The 16,678-nt window shown below is 38.6% G+C and overlaps 1 protein-coding gene across 2 annotated transcripts; it reads right to left on the bottom strand.

The window, feature by feature from the left end:
• Nucleotides 1–958: 958 nt before the first annotated feature.
• LMLN (leishmanolysin like peptidase) lies at nucleotides 959–16,547 on the bottom strand. 2 transcript variants are annotated; one of them, XM_080600607.1, is made up of 17 exons: nucleotides 16,251–16,547; nucleotides 16,036–16,133; nucleotides 15,906–15,936; nucleotides 15,157–15,239; nucleotides 14,560–14,677; nucleotides 13,203–13,372; nucleotides 12,407–12,512; nucleotides 12,063–12,157; nucleotides 11,221–11,338; nucleotides 10,445–10,552; nucleotides 8,701–8,777; nucleotides 7,958–8,068; nucleotides 7,147–7,279; nucleotides 6,379–6,538; nucleotides 5,601–5,731; nucleotides 4,652–4,862; nucleotides 959–3,353 (listed from the first exon to the last, which is right to left on the bottom strand). In XM_080600607.1, exons 1-17 carry the CDS (start codon nucleotides 16,377–16,379, stop codon nucleotides 3,259–3,261), a joined length of 1,974 nt encoding a protein of 657 aa, XP_080456733.1. In that variant the 5' UTR covers nucleotides 16,380–16,547; the 3' UTR covers nucleotides 959–3,258. The 2 variants fall into 2 exon arrangements, with proteins under 2 accessions (XP_080456733.1, XP_080456734.1); XM_080600608.1 differs by having other exon boundaries at nucleotides 7,147–7,276.
• Between the last annotated feature and the right edge of the window lie 131 nt (nucleotides 16,548–16,678).

The raw sequence follows: 16,678 nt of genomic DNA, 5'->3' as shown, positions 1-16,678 counted from the left end.
ATTGTTTGAAACGCTAAAAAATTTTTTCTTAAGTGTGAATTGCCTTGACTTCTAATTGAAATATTAGAAACTTGAACTGCTGGCAGGGACAAAGAAGGCTGCAAGACTAATTTACTTCCATAGGGAAACATGGAACATATTTTTACAACATTAAAGCAGTGGGCATGTTTTGGCTGCAGATAAACGATTTCTTCATTTCTTAGGGCAGCAAAAGTCCTGGGAATAATGCTAGCTAGCCTGGTGAAAACACAAAAGCTTATTTGGGCTTTATTTAAAAGATTTCACATGTAAGAGATTCAATATGATGGACTTGCCCCTGTGTGTTCAGGAAACTGAAAGTAGCTGCCTGCAAACTTTGTTTTTACTTAAATTTGGTAGTGACTTTTACTGGGGAAACTACACTTAAGGCTACACGAATGGTTGCTTTAAGCTACAATTTTAGCTGTGTTCTACACTCAAAAATGGCTTATGCTCCCTACTATGTTTATTTTGCTCTTAAAAACCTGAGACATGTTTTTACTTAATTCATCTTAAGACTCGGAAGTTCACAACAACGGGTTAGAAGCTTAACTGAAAGACAAACAGAACTGAGGTAGGCAGCTTTACCCGAACTCTTGTTTGACAGTCACCAGTTCATTCTCACCTGAAAGTGAACGTGACACACTCCTTGGCAGTTCCAACAAGGCTACAGCTGCTAACTTACTGACAGAAGGTCACCCGCTGGATTTTGCCTACTTTAACCTTCCCTCCCCAGTCCCCTAAAGTCACTTCCAATTCTGCAGTTCACAGCCAGTTTAAGGACTGCATGTCAAAGAAATTACAACTGAAATCTCAGATTATTAAGGCTTTAGTAGTTTCACTTCACTGGACTCACTAATCCAGCTACTCAGCAGGTACTGGTGAATCTGACTACATGAATGCTGACAGCCAGACAGATTTTCCCTGTAGGTACAACGCATTACAGCCTCTTTCTTTAATTAAATGTATACAATTCAGAAGTAGGTAAGCATCAATGTTTCAAGCCATCTTTCAGTTTTCAGTTAATTCTCAGCAAGAGAGGAGAAAAGCCCTGAAGATAAACAACTGCGTAGAAGATAAAAAAATTTCACTTAAATATAACAAATTTCACTTCCACAGACAGGAGACTAGCATATCAAATACCAAGCGCAATAAATTAACACCATTTAAAAATGTTTAACAGTTATAAAGTTAACCAGAAAGTTCAGACAGTGCAAATATTTCACAGTAAGAAAAAATAACCAATAATTTCTTTTCAAGTATAAAAAGCGTTGTTGTTGAGTGATACCATTTAACCTGTATTATTGCACAACAGACAAAAGACAATCACAACCTCTGGGACCTAATACATATTCTCAAACCTTTACGCTTTCAAGGAATCCATTTATACTGACTGTTGATTGTGCATATATTAAAATTATCAGTGTTCACTTACTAATCTGAGTGTTTCTTAATTCAAAGTTGTACACATTTAAAGCATTTGATCCCTAATTTGTATTGCTTCTCAGAAACACCTATTTAAGGCTAACCTAGGCCTTGTTTAACGCAAAGCAAACTGTGCATAACCTGCGCTTAAGAAGGGGAACTAGCCCAGTGCAAGGTACTCTCTCAACCATGATGCCTTCAGACAGTTTTAGGTTGCAGCTTACTCACCTCAGCAGTGTCATAAAAGCATCTTTAAAAAAAAATCTGGTAGGCACAAAGATTTTCTTCAGTATCCTTATGATTACAATGGAAGTTCTTATTAAACAAGCTTAATTGTAGCTAAAGAAATTTTACTCCCTACCCCTTCCATATTAGAAGGGGATCAAGCCTTCGTGTATCATCATCCTTCTCCCATCTTTGTATTTTCAGTGCACCTGGCCCATCTGCTCCCTCAAGTTTTGTACCTTCTCAAGAATGAAATTGGACAAACAGGACAGACAATGGATTGGATCACATAAGTTTCTTTTATGCTAAGCAGGATTATTTGTAACATGTCATCTAGGGTCAGAAACAAAGAAAAACACCTTCACAAGTCGTAGAGAGCAGCTGTCCTCAGCAAGACAGATTTTGCTCATTTCCTACCTCAGGCAGATTTTGTCCTCCAAAAGATGAATTTTGTACCAAGGTGTGCCCTTGTGTGGTTCAAAACGTCTGATTCTCTAACATAATCCAAATGCTATGAATTATTTGAGTATTTATAATATCAACTGTATGTCCAAAAAAAAAGGGGAAAAAAAAGACAGATTAGACATTTCTCTACGTACTCAATACATTTTTTGGACTAGAGGAGTCAGTATGGTTCTGTAACATTATAGCTGCCATAGCTACTGGCTTGGCCTTCAGCAAAAAGTGAAACAAATGTATTTATGATCATACTATTAAAGAAATAATGCCATTATTTAATAAATAAATAAATAAATCAGAAAACCTCACCCAATTTTACAGACTGGCATCAGTAATGAAATGCATTTGCCCAGCAAATTACTCTGAGAATATTCAAAAATTCGATGTTAATAGAACTGGCACATGCTAAATGAAAATGTGATTTCTATACAGTTGTCATGGTTATCAGTCTGAAAGTCTACTTTGTGCATTCACTAAGGTTTAAATGAACCTCAAGAAGTGAATAACTTACTGCAAACAAACACGAATTCTGAGAAGCCTCAAAGCTACAGAAGCCAGTTGTGGAAACAATTCTCAACAACTGTTCTACTCCATTAAATTATTTTTACTCATATACATTGTAAGAATGGACAAAAACCAAACAAAAAACCTCCCACACCTGTTTGGGTCTGAGTTACTCGCAGTAACAGCAACTGATTTTTACATGGCTTTTGACTAAACCACTGAGGTATATTTCCAGTTTGAGGATGCTTTGCTACCGGTCACGCAGAGAACATAAGAAACCAACCCAAGTTCTACTACAGAAGAGTTCTCATTTCAAATCTTGATCGAGTTGCCAGGTAGTCTAACACAGCTGGCACAGTGGATCTCGTTACTGTGTCAAAATCAAAGGTTGCAATTCAAGAAAATACTGGCACTTATTGAGATGACAAGGTAAATTTTCCTCCTCTCAAACTCTGTCTGCTTTTGCCAGTAACTCCCCGACTACTGTCTGCACTGATACTTGCCGGGAGAGATGAGGTTCGGGAGAAGACAGCTGCCTGCAGAGACAAAAAAAACTCAGTGCTCCACAGTAAGAAGTACAACACTGTGGTATAACGTCTTGGAACATCTTCTTGCTCCCTGCTGAAACTATGCGCAGAGAAATAATCCCGTTAGCAGGGGAATTAAGTTAGCCATCAACAGCCAAAGGGTTACAACCAGGTTAGACGAGCAGGAGCACAAGTCTAAAATAAAAAACAAGACAGCATAAAGCTTATATTTCATATTTAAAGAGAAGATAAAATAACCAGAGAGCAAAAACATATTTGTAGTAACCTGAACTGATTTACTTTTAGTTTTCAAGGACAGCAATTCATAAAAGCTGAATAACATGATTTATTCCCTTTAAAATTAAATTAATTTCCGCAATAACTAAGAACAATTAGGAGAACAAATGAGCAAAATGTATCAGTATGGCAAGAAAAGGACAGGAAGTTTACTATGGCATGACTGGGGATAAGCAGCATTTCAGAATCACAGACTCAGAAGACTAGATACATAAGCATTTTATATCTTATGTTATATATAAGCATATTATATAAATGCACATATATAAGCATATATATTAATATATTAAAAAAATCCCCCACATCTCCTAGGATGTGAATCTGTTTGAATTCACACTTGGTGTTTCTCTGGGAGAGGGAGATGTCAGTCTCCTACATTATAGCTTTCTCATGCTAAAATCTGATCTGTAGGAGTCGTTCCACCAACCCCTGAAATGTTGCCATTTCAAAGACAAAGTAACACCACTTCAAATGGTACACACAAACCCAAGAACATGTTGAAAAAGGAATTAAACATACAGGTTAGCTAAACAGGTTTATTTTTTTCTCAAAACCTGCAGTAGAGACAGCACATCCAACAATTATAAAATTGATTAAAGGCTTAAAAATTAGCCTCTAGAGAAAAATACTGTAAAGACTGTTCTCTTTCACTGACTGGCTTTTTACATAATCAACTCTAGACAAAACAGTAACTGGTAGTCAGCAACTTGAGGTTCTTTTCTCCCTTCAAAGAAAAAAAAAGTGACACCTGTCATTTGTGTCCTGGATTACCGCATTAATATTGTCAATAGTAACTTACACAAGCGAGTACTAATTTTGCACCAAGGTGATGATTTTGAAGGTTATAAAAATGATACGCTCTCCAGAACAGAGAACTGATTTTTCAGAGAAGTTACTATGCTAAATCTAGACTTCTGGGATGATCACCAGAAGCAGACATGACAAAAGTATTTCCATTTCAGACACATTTCTCCTGTATTAGCCACTATCCTCATCCCAGAAACGAAAGTGTGTCTGTACAGGAGAAGACTGGGCACCTTTGCCACCTTCCCTTAACTCCTGCATCTTGGACCTTGAAATAGCAAGGCCACAGCTCTCCTTTCCTGTTCCCCTGACAGTCAGGGCTGACACGAACCTTCAGTGTTCTCAGACATTTTATACTAGGTTTCAGTTCAGCAAATCAGGAGACGACCTACCAATTGGTGCAACTCTTGACAAGTTAGAAGCTGGAGGATCCCGCTCTGGGGGACAGGAGTCACAGAAGTCCCAACAGGCTGGACAAATTAGATTTCCAACGTGGATCCAGCCATTCATCTGAATGCTCACAGTTAATACTTGACCTGAGCGGCTGCACAAGTACACAGTGTCCTTGACCCAAACGTGCAGCCCTTGTGGAGAACAAGAAACCTTAAAATAAAGGAATAAAAGTAAGGTCTGTATTATGATTTATTGGAAATACGTTTGGGGGTTTAGAAGTTCTTTCAATAAGGAGATAAAATATTCAGTAAACAGCCTGCATACAGCATGGATTAAGTGCAGGTATTTTAATGCACTCAGAGCAGCTATTCGTTTAAAAATGCTTTAAAGCACTGACTGTACACTTTTCATGCAATTATATAGATAATCAACTGAGACCGAGTAAAATTCCGTTTCTGCTAATGAGCGTGCTTTTAGAGTTGTGCTGCCTTTGAAAGAAACAGCATTAAGTGAAACAGTCCTGAGAGGAAGGATAATGAAAAGTGACACGTGCACAGTGCTTTCTACTGCAGAAAAATCAGAGTGATTTAACTAACGTAAAACTTCAACAACAGAAGATTCCAACATAACTGTTCTCACTTATTCCTGTGACACTTTGTCCTCAGTTAAGACAGGTAAAGTCCAAGCAAGACTGGAAGTAACACACAAGTCTGCCCAGTGGCCACGCACTTGATTTGATTCATGACCTGAACTACAGACTTACAGTTGGAAAATACTTACTTCCAAAGCACGTCATATAATCTAGTGACTTACAGGAAGCAAATATCATGTACAGCGCCCAGGTGCATAGTTTTAACAGTCATAACCTGCATTTTGTATCAGACTTCTCCCTTTGGTGTCACTACAAAAACGAAGCAAGCAAAAAACCCACATAACACACGTACTTACTTGGTAACAGCCACTACCCCAGTCAGGGTAGCTGAGTTTCCTCCTGCATTGTTCCATAACAAAAGCTGATTTCTGAATAAGACATACAGAGTTTGGTCCATATTCTTCTGCACCATAGTTTTTGGTAGGATCTAAGGTGGAAAGAACATATTGAACCTCAATTTACTAGGCGAAAAGGAACTCCACATTAATTTAAATTTGCCATAATTAGTCACTCTCCACAGGCAATTCCAGGTTTACTTTTGGGATGTTTCAGACCATTAATCATTATATTCAAAACAATAATTCTCAGACTGAGTAAAGCATGAAGAAAACGAAGTTTTTAAAAAGATACTATCCACACTCTTCTACAGAAATGTTTGCTCCCAGGGAGTGCCAGCTGTGATTGCTGGCTTGAGGGGAGAGCGTGTTTGTTCATTTAGCTTTGAGAGAATTGCACACACAGGTAATATCCTGCAGTGTCCTGGAGCTCTGCTATATTGAGAGTTCATGTGCTATTCCAGGAGATAGGCCCATGCTCTGATAATTTGCCAGGCTCCCTGCTTTGCAGGGAAGACTACAAAGGTGAAAAGTAGATTTACTTCCAGAGGCTCCAAAGCAACTGAACAACACTCCCCCTGTAACCTCCGTCTTGTATTTGGATTATTTGAGGATAATTTCTGTAAAACTCTTATGCAATTTTTTATTTCATATATACCTAGGAAGCAAATGCTCACAAGGTAATCCAGATAAACAAATATAGGCCCTTAAATACAAAACTAAAGTCCTGGAAGCATACCTGGTTGGTTTTCAATTATTCTGCAGTCTGAGCTGCGCTGAAATTCACCACTTAAATGCCAACTGAATTCTTGACTGAAGGGACAATAGTCAGCAATTTCTACTGAGCCACCATAATAAGGCAAATCTTCTGCTGGTACTCCATTAAGATTGTCAAAATACTGCAAAAACAAAATAGGCAGTGAGACGGTGCAGAGACAAGTGTACAGCTGTTACTTTGTTGTTGTTGCTTTTACAGCTTTTATTTAATTTATTTTTTAATAGAACCAATCACTAAAGCTGTAAGTATGTCAGCTACTTCTCAGGAACGCTATTAACAGCAACTTAGAATACCCCTGAACCAGATGAACATAGACTATTTAATACATGAGTAATGCACAGAGACACTCCCTAGCCCCACACTGCCCCCTGTCTCCTCTTGCAATTATGGTCATCTCTGGGAAGCAAATGGCTTGGCATGCAGTGACACAAGGGCACAGATCAGCTGAAGAAGTACCTCAGACAAAGCATTATGGGGGACTTCTGTTACACAGCAACATTTCCAACTGAAACGTGCTTAGACAGTCAAGCGACATCCTTATTGTTTTATTAACAATCACAAGGCTTTTTTTTTTTTCCAAGCCTCCAGGCTTCTTATAATGGAGTATGCATTTTTCACAATATCTACTCTCATCTACTAGTTCAGAAGAAAAAGAAAAAACACACATCCTGGCTGCAAAACACAGTAATGCAAATACTTAGTTATTTAGTAAACTAAGATCCATTATACCTGATATTCCTGAGGTAACTGCTTTGGAAACTTCTGTAAGTTGCACACTGCTACTGCTCTTTGGTCCTGTCTGCAGGTTAACTGCAAAGGATTACTTCTCAAAGTGTCACAGTATGGACTGATTAATTGCCTCCTCAAAAAAAAAGTGACATTAGATTAACTGCTTTTTGTAAATTTAACTATGCAGTTTTTCTGACTATCCCTGCTCTTCTTCATATTTGGTCAATCACATAAAGAAACAGCAATATCTTGTCTGTAGGTTAATTATTGTTATTTGGTTATAAACTTCCTAGTTTAAAGAATATCAGGTCAGCAAACAAAGCCACAATGTGCTTAATTATTAAGTTTCAGTGACATTGTTTTGTAAACTTTGAAGAAAAAATTACAAACAAAACAGGGCTGCTATGGAGCAAATTTACAAGTACTGAAATGAACAAACAAGAAGTATGATAGCCAAAACAAAGCCTGTTTCTTGTGCTTTGGGTAAAATCCAGTAATGTGAAATGTTATTGGCTGCATTTACAATTAAAAAGGACAAAATAAGAAAGCAACACTTAGTAGAAGTCCTCCCCCCCAACTCAAAAAAAACACAGTTCTCTTAAAGAGCAAATACATTCCTAAGATGCTCGTCTTTGTATTTATTGGTTAAAATAGTACTGTTCTTAATACATTTGGTGTGCTCCTTTTTGGGTGCACTCTGAAGATTCTTACGAGAGCATTGTGTATTACTTTTTACTGAGCTGCATTTGAAGAAGGACAAATGTAATCAAGCATCAGGTCTTCCACCTTTTTTATATTAAAAAAGACTTACTTTTGTTTCTTTTGGTCAATCCAGAACTTACAGCTCTTCATTACAAAGTCGCAGCCTTTATTACGTCCCCAGTCTAATTTCTCCGCCATGCTGTAATTTGCTTTATACCAGCTGTAAAGGTATTTTGGAATGCGAATACAATTTAAAAATTAGAGTTATGATTAATAAAAGAGCAGTTCAAAGTAGTTTATACTATGCCTAAAGGTTTTCGAATGATAAAACACGGAAATAACACTCCTTGCTGCCTAATAATAAGTATGATAATTTCACTATTTTTCAACTCACAATGAGCTAAAAGAAAACTTCATTGTTTATTTGTTTGACAGCAATGCATCTTGGTCTACAAAGGAATAATGCATACAGAAAGATGAAATTTTAGGCCATTTTGCTTTTCTTCCATATATGCTTTCTATCTACAAAAAGACAAAAAATGTGTGCTACGTGGAACTGACAGAAGACTTACATTAAGAAAAAATAGAAAACAGACTCTGCAAACAGAACTATGCATTGCAGTGCATGCTTTTATGGCTATATTAAGAGTGGTTTTAAATATACCTTGTATATTAATTTTTCTTCGCATAACTCCTTGTCTAATGTCATGCTGGTTATGCCAATTATTTACTGTGTGACAGATGAATAAACACAAGTGCATCAACTCCAAACAACATCAAGTGCAACAAACACACTGGAACAACAACAACAAAAAAAAACACCACACCATTATTATTCCTATTAACACTTACCCCGTGTCTTCCATTAATGCTAAGGTAATCCTGGAAAAGACTCGGTTCTGTGTATGGGATCCAGTCATAGCTTCATTCTGAAAGTTACAAGTTACTATTAGTAAGCTCCTGAAAAATCAGTATTGTAAGAAAATACCTGCTTTGAAGAAGCATTTCATTTTAGAGCCATGCATTCAAGGGCATAGAAGTTCCAGTCCCTTCTTATTATAGACATTCCATTTCCAACCTCTTTCATAAAAGGGATCAAAGGTATAACACCCTTCCCAGTCTGCCCTACAAAGCTTCATGAGTCAGAAACCTTATTCCAAATTCCAGCTGAACCTTATTCATGGCCAATCTGTACTTACTTTTTCTTTAGGTAAACTAAACTCCTCCTTGTGTATTTATTCATAGCAATCATGCCCCCTTTTCTGTCTTCTTTTTTGGGTAAGCTGAAAGCCAAGCTCATTTAGTGGTGTGTTTTTTTGGGTAAGACTGATTTTTAATTTTCCCAATATTTCTAGAAGTCCTTTTCAGGAGAGAAGGACACAGGACTAAAGGAACACAGAACTCTACATGAAGCTTTACTAGTCCAGTAGTGGTATTTTCCATCTTGTTTTAAAATACACTAGCCCACAACATCCTCAAGGAGCAACTCTGGACACGTCTGAGTTTCCTAATCATCTTAACTGACAGTTTTAACACCCATGTGTCTTTTTCCTGCTCAGTCATTTCCAGCTAATAAGCTTCAGGCTTACAACAAAAGTTGCTCACCCTTAATTACACAGCTCTGGGATTCCTATTACCAAACTTTTCTCACTTACTATTTCTTCAGAGTGTAGTCTTCCAGCCTTCCCTCTCCACTAGCATGGCTGGGAAGAGTTACCATCTGCAGACTTCGCAAATCTGGCACTATCACTAAAATATTTAATGAGAGAAGGATCAAGACCAAAACCAAACCATATGGGTTACTTTCCAGATACTAACTTTCTCTGGAAACGAGACTGCTAATAGTGCCCCGTGGGCTAATCTTATTCAATCCTTTAGATTATCCTTACTTTAATGGCAGCCCTTCTAGTTGACTTTGAACTACTGTTCTACAAGAAAGGCTACTGAAAAGCAGGAAAAATCAGCTGTTTTGGTCTCCTGAAATATGTATTTTTTCACGTTTACTTCCATGAAAAGGTCTGTCCTAACGCATTTACCTTATAGTTTACCTTACTTCATACAATAATTAGAAACTATACCTCTGCTCAAAATATCACATAATGTTATAAATAAAAATAAGCTTAAGCGTCAGGAGGAAAATAAGTGTTTCCTTGATCAGATGAGGTTCTGGAATAGGGATAGCAAAACCTAACCCTAATGAGACATGTGAAAAAAGATGAAATCTAGATCGTGAGACAGAACAATCAAAAAGCATGACAAAACTGAATTGACTCAAAGGAATAACCACTTCCCCCAAAAGAGCAAGCGTGCCTTCTCAGAAGGGCAAATAGCAGACAAAAGTAAGAGATTTCATTTTTTAGTAGTCATCTTATCTGTAATTCATACTCTGAGATTTAGCAATGAAGTAAAATAATATTTATCTAGAAATTGGACATTTGAGTGTTTCCAGTTTAGCACTGTTTGTGATATATTTCAGTGAGGTATTTTACACACTTATATCTTCAAGGCTCTGGTGACTACCACTATAAACCTAAAAATGAAGGCAGGGGGAGCAGGCTTTTCCAAATCCCCCTCCATCCCTAATATTAGCACCAACCTCCAACAACCTCTTCTCCCAGTGATTGAGCTCAGTACCCATGCCACCTTGATTTTCAAGCTCCATTCCCTCTAGGATTGGACAATTAAAATGTTTACGAGCTTCTTCCTAGAAAGAAAACATTTCAACACAACTCATAAGTATTTGTGGACAAATATGATTAAAGTTATTTTCAGTACCTATTTCAGTACCTATTTTTTACACTTAGCATATGCTTAAATGCTAAAAAAAAGTCAGAGGTGTCGGAATCAGAAGGATTTCCAAAAATATTTAAGTACTTTCTTTTTAAACATGACAAAATTTTAAATGTATTATTTCGTAATGCATAAAAATACAAAAAAAAAGATGAAAATATTTTTAAAAGATAAGTATTAAATAGGATTAAATTAAACTAGAAAGACAGTAACAGCACTATCTGTTAAGTCAACAGGAATACCAGGTGCCTAAGTCTGCAGGAAAGCCTCTGAAAAGTAAGATTAACAAAAATATCAGTTTTGCTCAACTGTTTACAATTAACTTTCCAATCCCTTCATTGTCTCTTTTATTGAATTATTTATTTCATACTGCCAACCATTTTCCTTCACTTCTTTTTCACCTTGGATAGTCCCTTCAACTAATTATATCATCATAATTATATAGTCTTTGGGCCATACATTCAGGAAAAAAAAAAAACCTATTTAAAGTTAACTTATTACTGCTTAAAAAGAGTAAGAAATAATTGTGACTCAAGAATGTGATGGCATACAAAGCATACAACTAAGTTAATCAACACTTACAACTACACGAGGTGTTACCAGAAGGTGAACAGTATGGCGAAGCATTTGGCCACCACGTACATCCCATAACCTCACCGCTTTATGAACAACCTTATCGCTCCACTGATACAAACCTAGACTGTAAGAAGAATGTGTTAGTTACAGATCTTTCTGATAAATACATGCTACTGTGCAAAGCTTTATTTCCATTAAAACCCAGAATTAAGAATCTCCACTTCTTTCTTTGTGAAGTTTCAGTTGACTATGCAACACTTCTCCTTTGTAAGATACATTATAACCTTTGTAAGATTTATTATATAGCCAACTCTGATCTAACATGCCAAAGTAAGATTACTAAAAAGATGTCTGTAGACTCAAGACATATTTTCTACAGTTATCAAAAATGTACTGTGAATTGTTTATTCAATAACAAGTCAAAAATCAAGCAGCTGACTACAGGCATTGCCGTTTCTGCGCAATTATAGACCTCAAATGATACGTGCCTCAAAAAAAACTACCTCCACTGACATTAGACAGACTACAGAAAATGTAAGTCCCAGTTGAGTGAGGTGCTCAGAAAACCTCAAAATTTAAGCAAGGGTTGTTGTAACGCTTAACCTCAAGCTTCCTGATAAATAAAAATTGTGTCTTAAATCATCCCCATGCATTATAAGGTGTTTAATACCAACGTAAAGGAAGACTAAAATAAAAATAGAACAATGTTTGAACATAACAAATACAAAGAATTCTAATAAAGGTATCGAGTTGGAATTTCAACAGGCTCACAGCAAGAATATATCTAAAAAGGCAACCTGAAAACATCCTTCACTGGGAGTACTGAGAGGTCCAAAAATATGAAATACCTTTCATTAAAAGGAGGGAGTCCATCTGCGTATCTTGTTGTCAAAGGTTTTCCATCATCATCACGATAAAATGCAAACAGTCCAGCAGAGAAACCCTGCAAGTTAAAAATCAAACAGAAACCTTCGGTAAGACATTTACACACCAAGTCAAATGCCATGAAAAGTTCTCGTACGCAGCAGGTAGACTTGAAGTACCACACCTCAAGGCTATTAACACACAAGTTGAAAGAGGCAACGCAAGAGCTTAACCCCCACCAGACACGCTTCTCTTGCAATAAGCTGGACAGATGTGAGGGGGAAGGCACAAATTTCAGGGAAATGTATTCTGTACCACCAACCCTTACCAGTGCATGGATAATCTCGTGTTTCACTGTAGACAACATGCCAACAAATTCCTGAGCTTGTGTTGAAATCATGTTTGGACACAAGTTAGCATATCCTGCTATTGGCCTGGAAGACAGTTTTAAAATTATATTGTTTTCAGTAAAATACTAGCAAATTCAATTCATATTCACTTGAAGAGGCAGAAAGCAACACTGGAAACTAAAGACTAATGTAAAAATAAGTGCTTCTAGATAAGTTCCCCTAACTAATTATAACTAGTCTGTTAACAATACTGTTACTTTATTGCTAAAATAGGGGAAAAGGAATGGGATCAGTCTGTATACCAATATGTTGCACAGATGTTACTGACAACAGTATAGGAGATCTGAATTTCAGGTGTAGTCATTATAGAGGTACAATGTGTCTGTTAAAATGACTACAGCCAAGCGAGAAATAAAAGCCATGTAAGCAGGGTCTATTTGCATTTTTCTTTAAGTTTTTGAAAGTATGACATTTTCTTCAACAGAAGCAGGATTGTGAGACAAAATTCAGACTGTAACAATAGAAGATTACTTTTGACTTAGATGTCTCAGTTTTATGAGTTAAGCGTTACCTGATTGTTCTGTGCTTTTACGTGAATACAGCATTTGTCATTATTTCAATGCTGTGCTGAATATAGCATTTGTCATTACATATATTATAGCACTTGTCATTATTTCAATACTGTACTGTCCTATACACTACACAGGCAGACAATTCAACTCCATATATACAATTGAAAGTTTAATTAAAGTTTGTACCAGACAGAATACTTGCCTGTCCATTTCCGCTTCCAGTTGGCAGTAGGCTGCATATGCAATGATGTTCTCATGGCCACACCTTTCAGTAGTGAGAGCACTGACGTAAAGCACAAAGTCAGCATCTCGAACCCCTTCTTGGTCAGGTAAGCCAAAGTGCCGTTCGTTCTGATTGTACACCCTGCATTGCTTTGACAACGTTCAAATGAAACAATTAAAATATATCAGCTATGATAGAAATTTTGTAGAACAAAACACATCTAGCTTGAAGCCAAGAATAAACCCCAGCCTATGATAGCTGAAGACGAAAAAATTCCCTGTGACAACAGTAAACAAAACCAGAGCCAGGGAACGACTTTCAAATGACTAGCCATTTTGATTAAAAGCTAGGAAGGTGGCAGCTGTTGAAAAAAAGGCGCTTGCCAAGCTAGATCAATTAAAAAGTTTTGGCTCACAGAAATAGTATATACATAAGCAGACATTGCATTTCACATTTAATGCAATATATTTTTAATGCTGCAGTTGAAATGTCAAGCTAAAAGAAATCTGGTGATCACATACTGTAGTCGAATCAAAAATTCATGCAAGAAAACAAGTTAGAAGCATTTCCTGCACCATGCTCCTCGTTCATCGAATACCACTGTTTTGATTCAAAAAATCAAAACTTATGAATAATTCTGTGAAAATCTGACTAATTGACTGAGGAGAATAATGAAGCAACTAGATGCTATTTCATAAGCTTTGAATCTCATTATGTGTATACAGTTTGCTATATCACAGACTTAAAGAACGGTAAACATTCCAGTTTTCCATGACTTTTGGTTCAACATCATAAACTAAAGACACTCTTGCTAACTGAATTTGAGTGACAGAATAGAACAACTTGAGTTATCTCCTGCAAAATGAATTGCAGAATCACAGAATGGTTTGGGTTGGAAGGGACCTTAAAGCTCATCTAATTCCAATCCCCTGCCATGGGCAGGGGCACCTCCCACCACACCAGGTTGCCCAAAGCCCCATCCAACCTCCAACCTGACCTTGAGCACTTCCAGGGATGGGACAGCCACAGCTTCTCGGGGCAGCCTGTTCAATGTCTCACCACCCTCACAGTGAAGAATTTCTTCCTTATATCTAATCTAAACCTACCCTCTTGCAGTTTAAAACCACTACTCCTTGTCCTATCACTACACTGCCTGATAGAGAGTATATATACCTTTAGGGATCGGAAGGTTGTCATAAGGTCTCCTCAGAGCCTTCTCTTCTCCAGGCTGAATCACTTATGAGTCACTTACGTACTAGCAGTACTAACATTTTAAGTAGTTTCCACAAACTGCAATCCTCCAAAGGTTAAGGAGCACCTGGATGGTTTTGCTTACCTGGAGGTGTTTTTCAGGAACTACAACTGGCCCGCACCTAGTATGGTTTGCACAGGCCACTCGGCAGTATCTGTGAGGGTCAGCTTTCCTCCTTAAATATTGGTTTGTTGCACACTGCCTTCAATCAAACATGAAAGACAGTTAGCACCGTTTTAGAATTAAAAGGAAACTGTAGCATAATCTTACAGCATCCAACAACACTGTAATACGCGTTTAATATAGCAATGTTGTAACTTCCATGCTGAAAAACGTTATGCTACTCTGGCAGACAATACTTCCAGTTGTTAACAGAGTATCTACAGGTGCAAAAAAAAAAGATTTGGAACAGGTTCATAAACAGGGGTACAAATAAAAGGAAATAAGCAGCATGATACTCTTTAACATCTCTGATACAACAAATATAGGTGTTGATCAGGGAAGGTCAGCAAACTTGTGCATTCTCCTTCAATAGCATCTCCCACCACTGGGCCAGGTGGATCACTGGTCTGATCCAGGAGAACATTTCTTATGCTCTTATTCTATTCTTACTTTAACGTCTACACAATGCAACGTTAAATATTGAATGCAGTAAGTGATTTTCAACAAACTTTTACATACCTGCTTAGCAATATAGTACCTGCTGATTTGCGCACTTGAAAAGTCTTCTCCAAGTAAGATATAGCTTGTGGAAAAAGTTTGTTCTAAATAGAACAAAAATAAAAGTCACCCAGTGGTAGTGCAGACATAGCTTACAAGTATTAACTACCAAGGTACAAGAAACTTGCTAATGCTGTGGTATAGCAGAACAGCAGAGATCCAGACTTCCAAGTTCCGAAATATTTAGTTCCAACATTTCCATATTTTGTTATTGGAATGACAAAGCAAGATGGAAGCCAGTATTAATTTGAATGTACAGCTTCAAAGAGGCTGACTTTATTTCAGCCCCAATCTTACAGGTCACTGGGAACTGTCCATCACAAATTTCCCTGGAGCTTCTGTCTCCGCGATCTCTAAGCCTGACTGCTGCCCTCTCTTTTACTGCCTACTTGCACAATAAATCAAAAGACGCCAGCAGGCACATTTAAAGTACTCCTAACAGTATCAAAAATAATAATGAAAATCCTTTAAAAAACCATACAGATACTGCTTATTGACACCTTTGTGTGCTGGGACACAGTAAGCACCTATTAAATAATAGGTAACGTAACAGTGGGAGGATTTGGAAGAGAGAAACAGTCTGTACCCAAACCCTGGTTTCCCTGACCAGAGGATATTAAAGCGCTGGTATCCACAGCCTTAATCACATCGATAAAGCCTTGACTTCACCCACGTACGTAAAAATAAAAAAGGGAACAAACACAGCATACCTTTATAAGGTGTCTTTTCTCTGGTAGCAAACTGTTTAAAAAGAAAGAAGGAAAAAAAAAAGATCGTTAGCCGATAGGGTTTGCACTGCGGGATAAGGACAAAAAGGGGTCACCGCCACACCACACTCACTCCTCCACGCTCCTGTCGTACACGATCTTAATCCGCAGCCGCTGGCCCACGTCCCTCCTGACGAGGCGATCCTCCGCCAGGGGCACCCCGTAGACGACCTGCCGGCGGGGAGCAAAGCCGTGGGCGCCGCCGCACCCTCCCCTCTTGTTCTCCTCACGGCCCCGCCGACCCCAGCCCCCGAGCTTCCTCCCCCTCCCCAGCCGCGCCGGCCTCACCTCCCCGCCGCCGGGCGGCCGGTGGTGACAGGACGAGGAGCGGGGCGAGGCGGCGGCGCCCAGCAGCAGCAGGAGGAGCGCGGCCGGCAGCGCCCAGCCCGCGGCCCCGCACCGCCCGCCGGCGGCCATTTTGGCTGCCCCTCCGCCGCGTCGCCATGGAGGCGGCGCCGCCCGCCAATAGGAGAGCGCTGAGCGGCGGGGAGGGCGGGGCGGAGGCGGGAGGCGGTGTCTGATTGGGCGGCGGGGGCCGCCTCAGGGCTGTGGTGGAGGAGTTGGGGGGGGCAGTGCCCGAGTCTGTCACAGAAACACCCGAGAACTGTTTTGTCTTTTAAGCTTCTTACTAAGTGTAGCACCACTGTAATATCAACATATTCCAAAGTAACGGAGCACTTCTACCCGAAGTGCGTTCCCTCATGTAGAGCATGACC

Source organism: Anser brachyrhynchus (genome assembly GCF_964034855.1).
Source record: "Anser brachyrhynchus genome assembly, chromosome: 7".
Taxonomy (NCBI): Eukaryota; Metazoa; Chordata; class Aves; order Anseriformes; family Anatidae; genus Anser; species Anser brachyrhynchus.
The sequence above is the reverse complement of the archived record's forward strand: the minus strand, read 5'-3'. Positions and strand labels throughout refer to the sequence as shown.

Bases quoted from the DNA above. Each gene is read 5' to 3' on its own strand.
- LMLN (XM_080600607.1), bottom strand. From the start codon at position 16,379: ATGGCCGCCGGCGGGCGGTGCGGGGCCGCGGGCTGGGCGCTGCCGGCC. The intron at 14,678-15,156 runs GTATGTAAAAGT...GTTTGATTGAAG, and splicing joins GGTACTATATTGCTAAGCAG to GCAGTGTGCAACAAACCAAT. The intron at 12,513-13,202 runs GCAAGTATTCTG...ACTGTCTTCCAG, and splicing joins CTGGAAGCGGAAATGGACAG to GCCAATAGCAGGATATGCTA.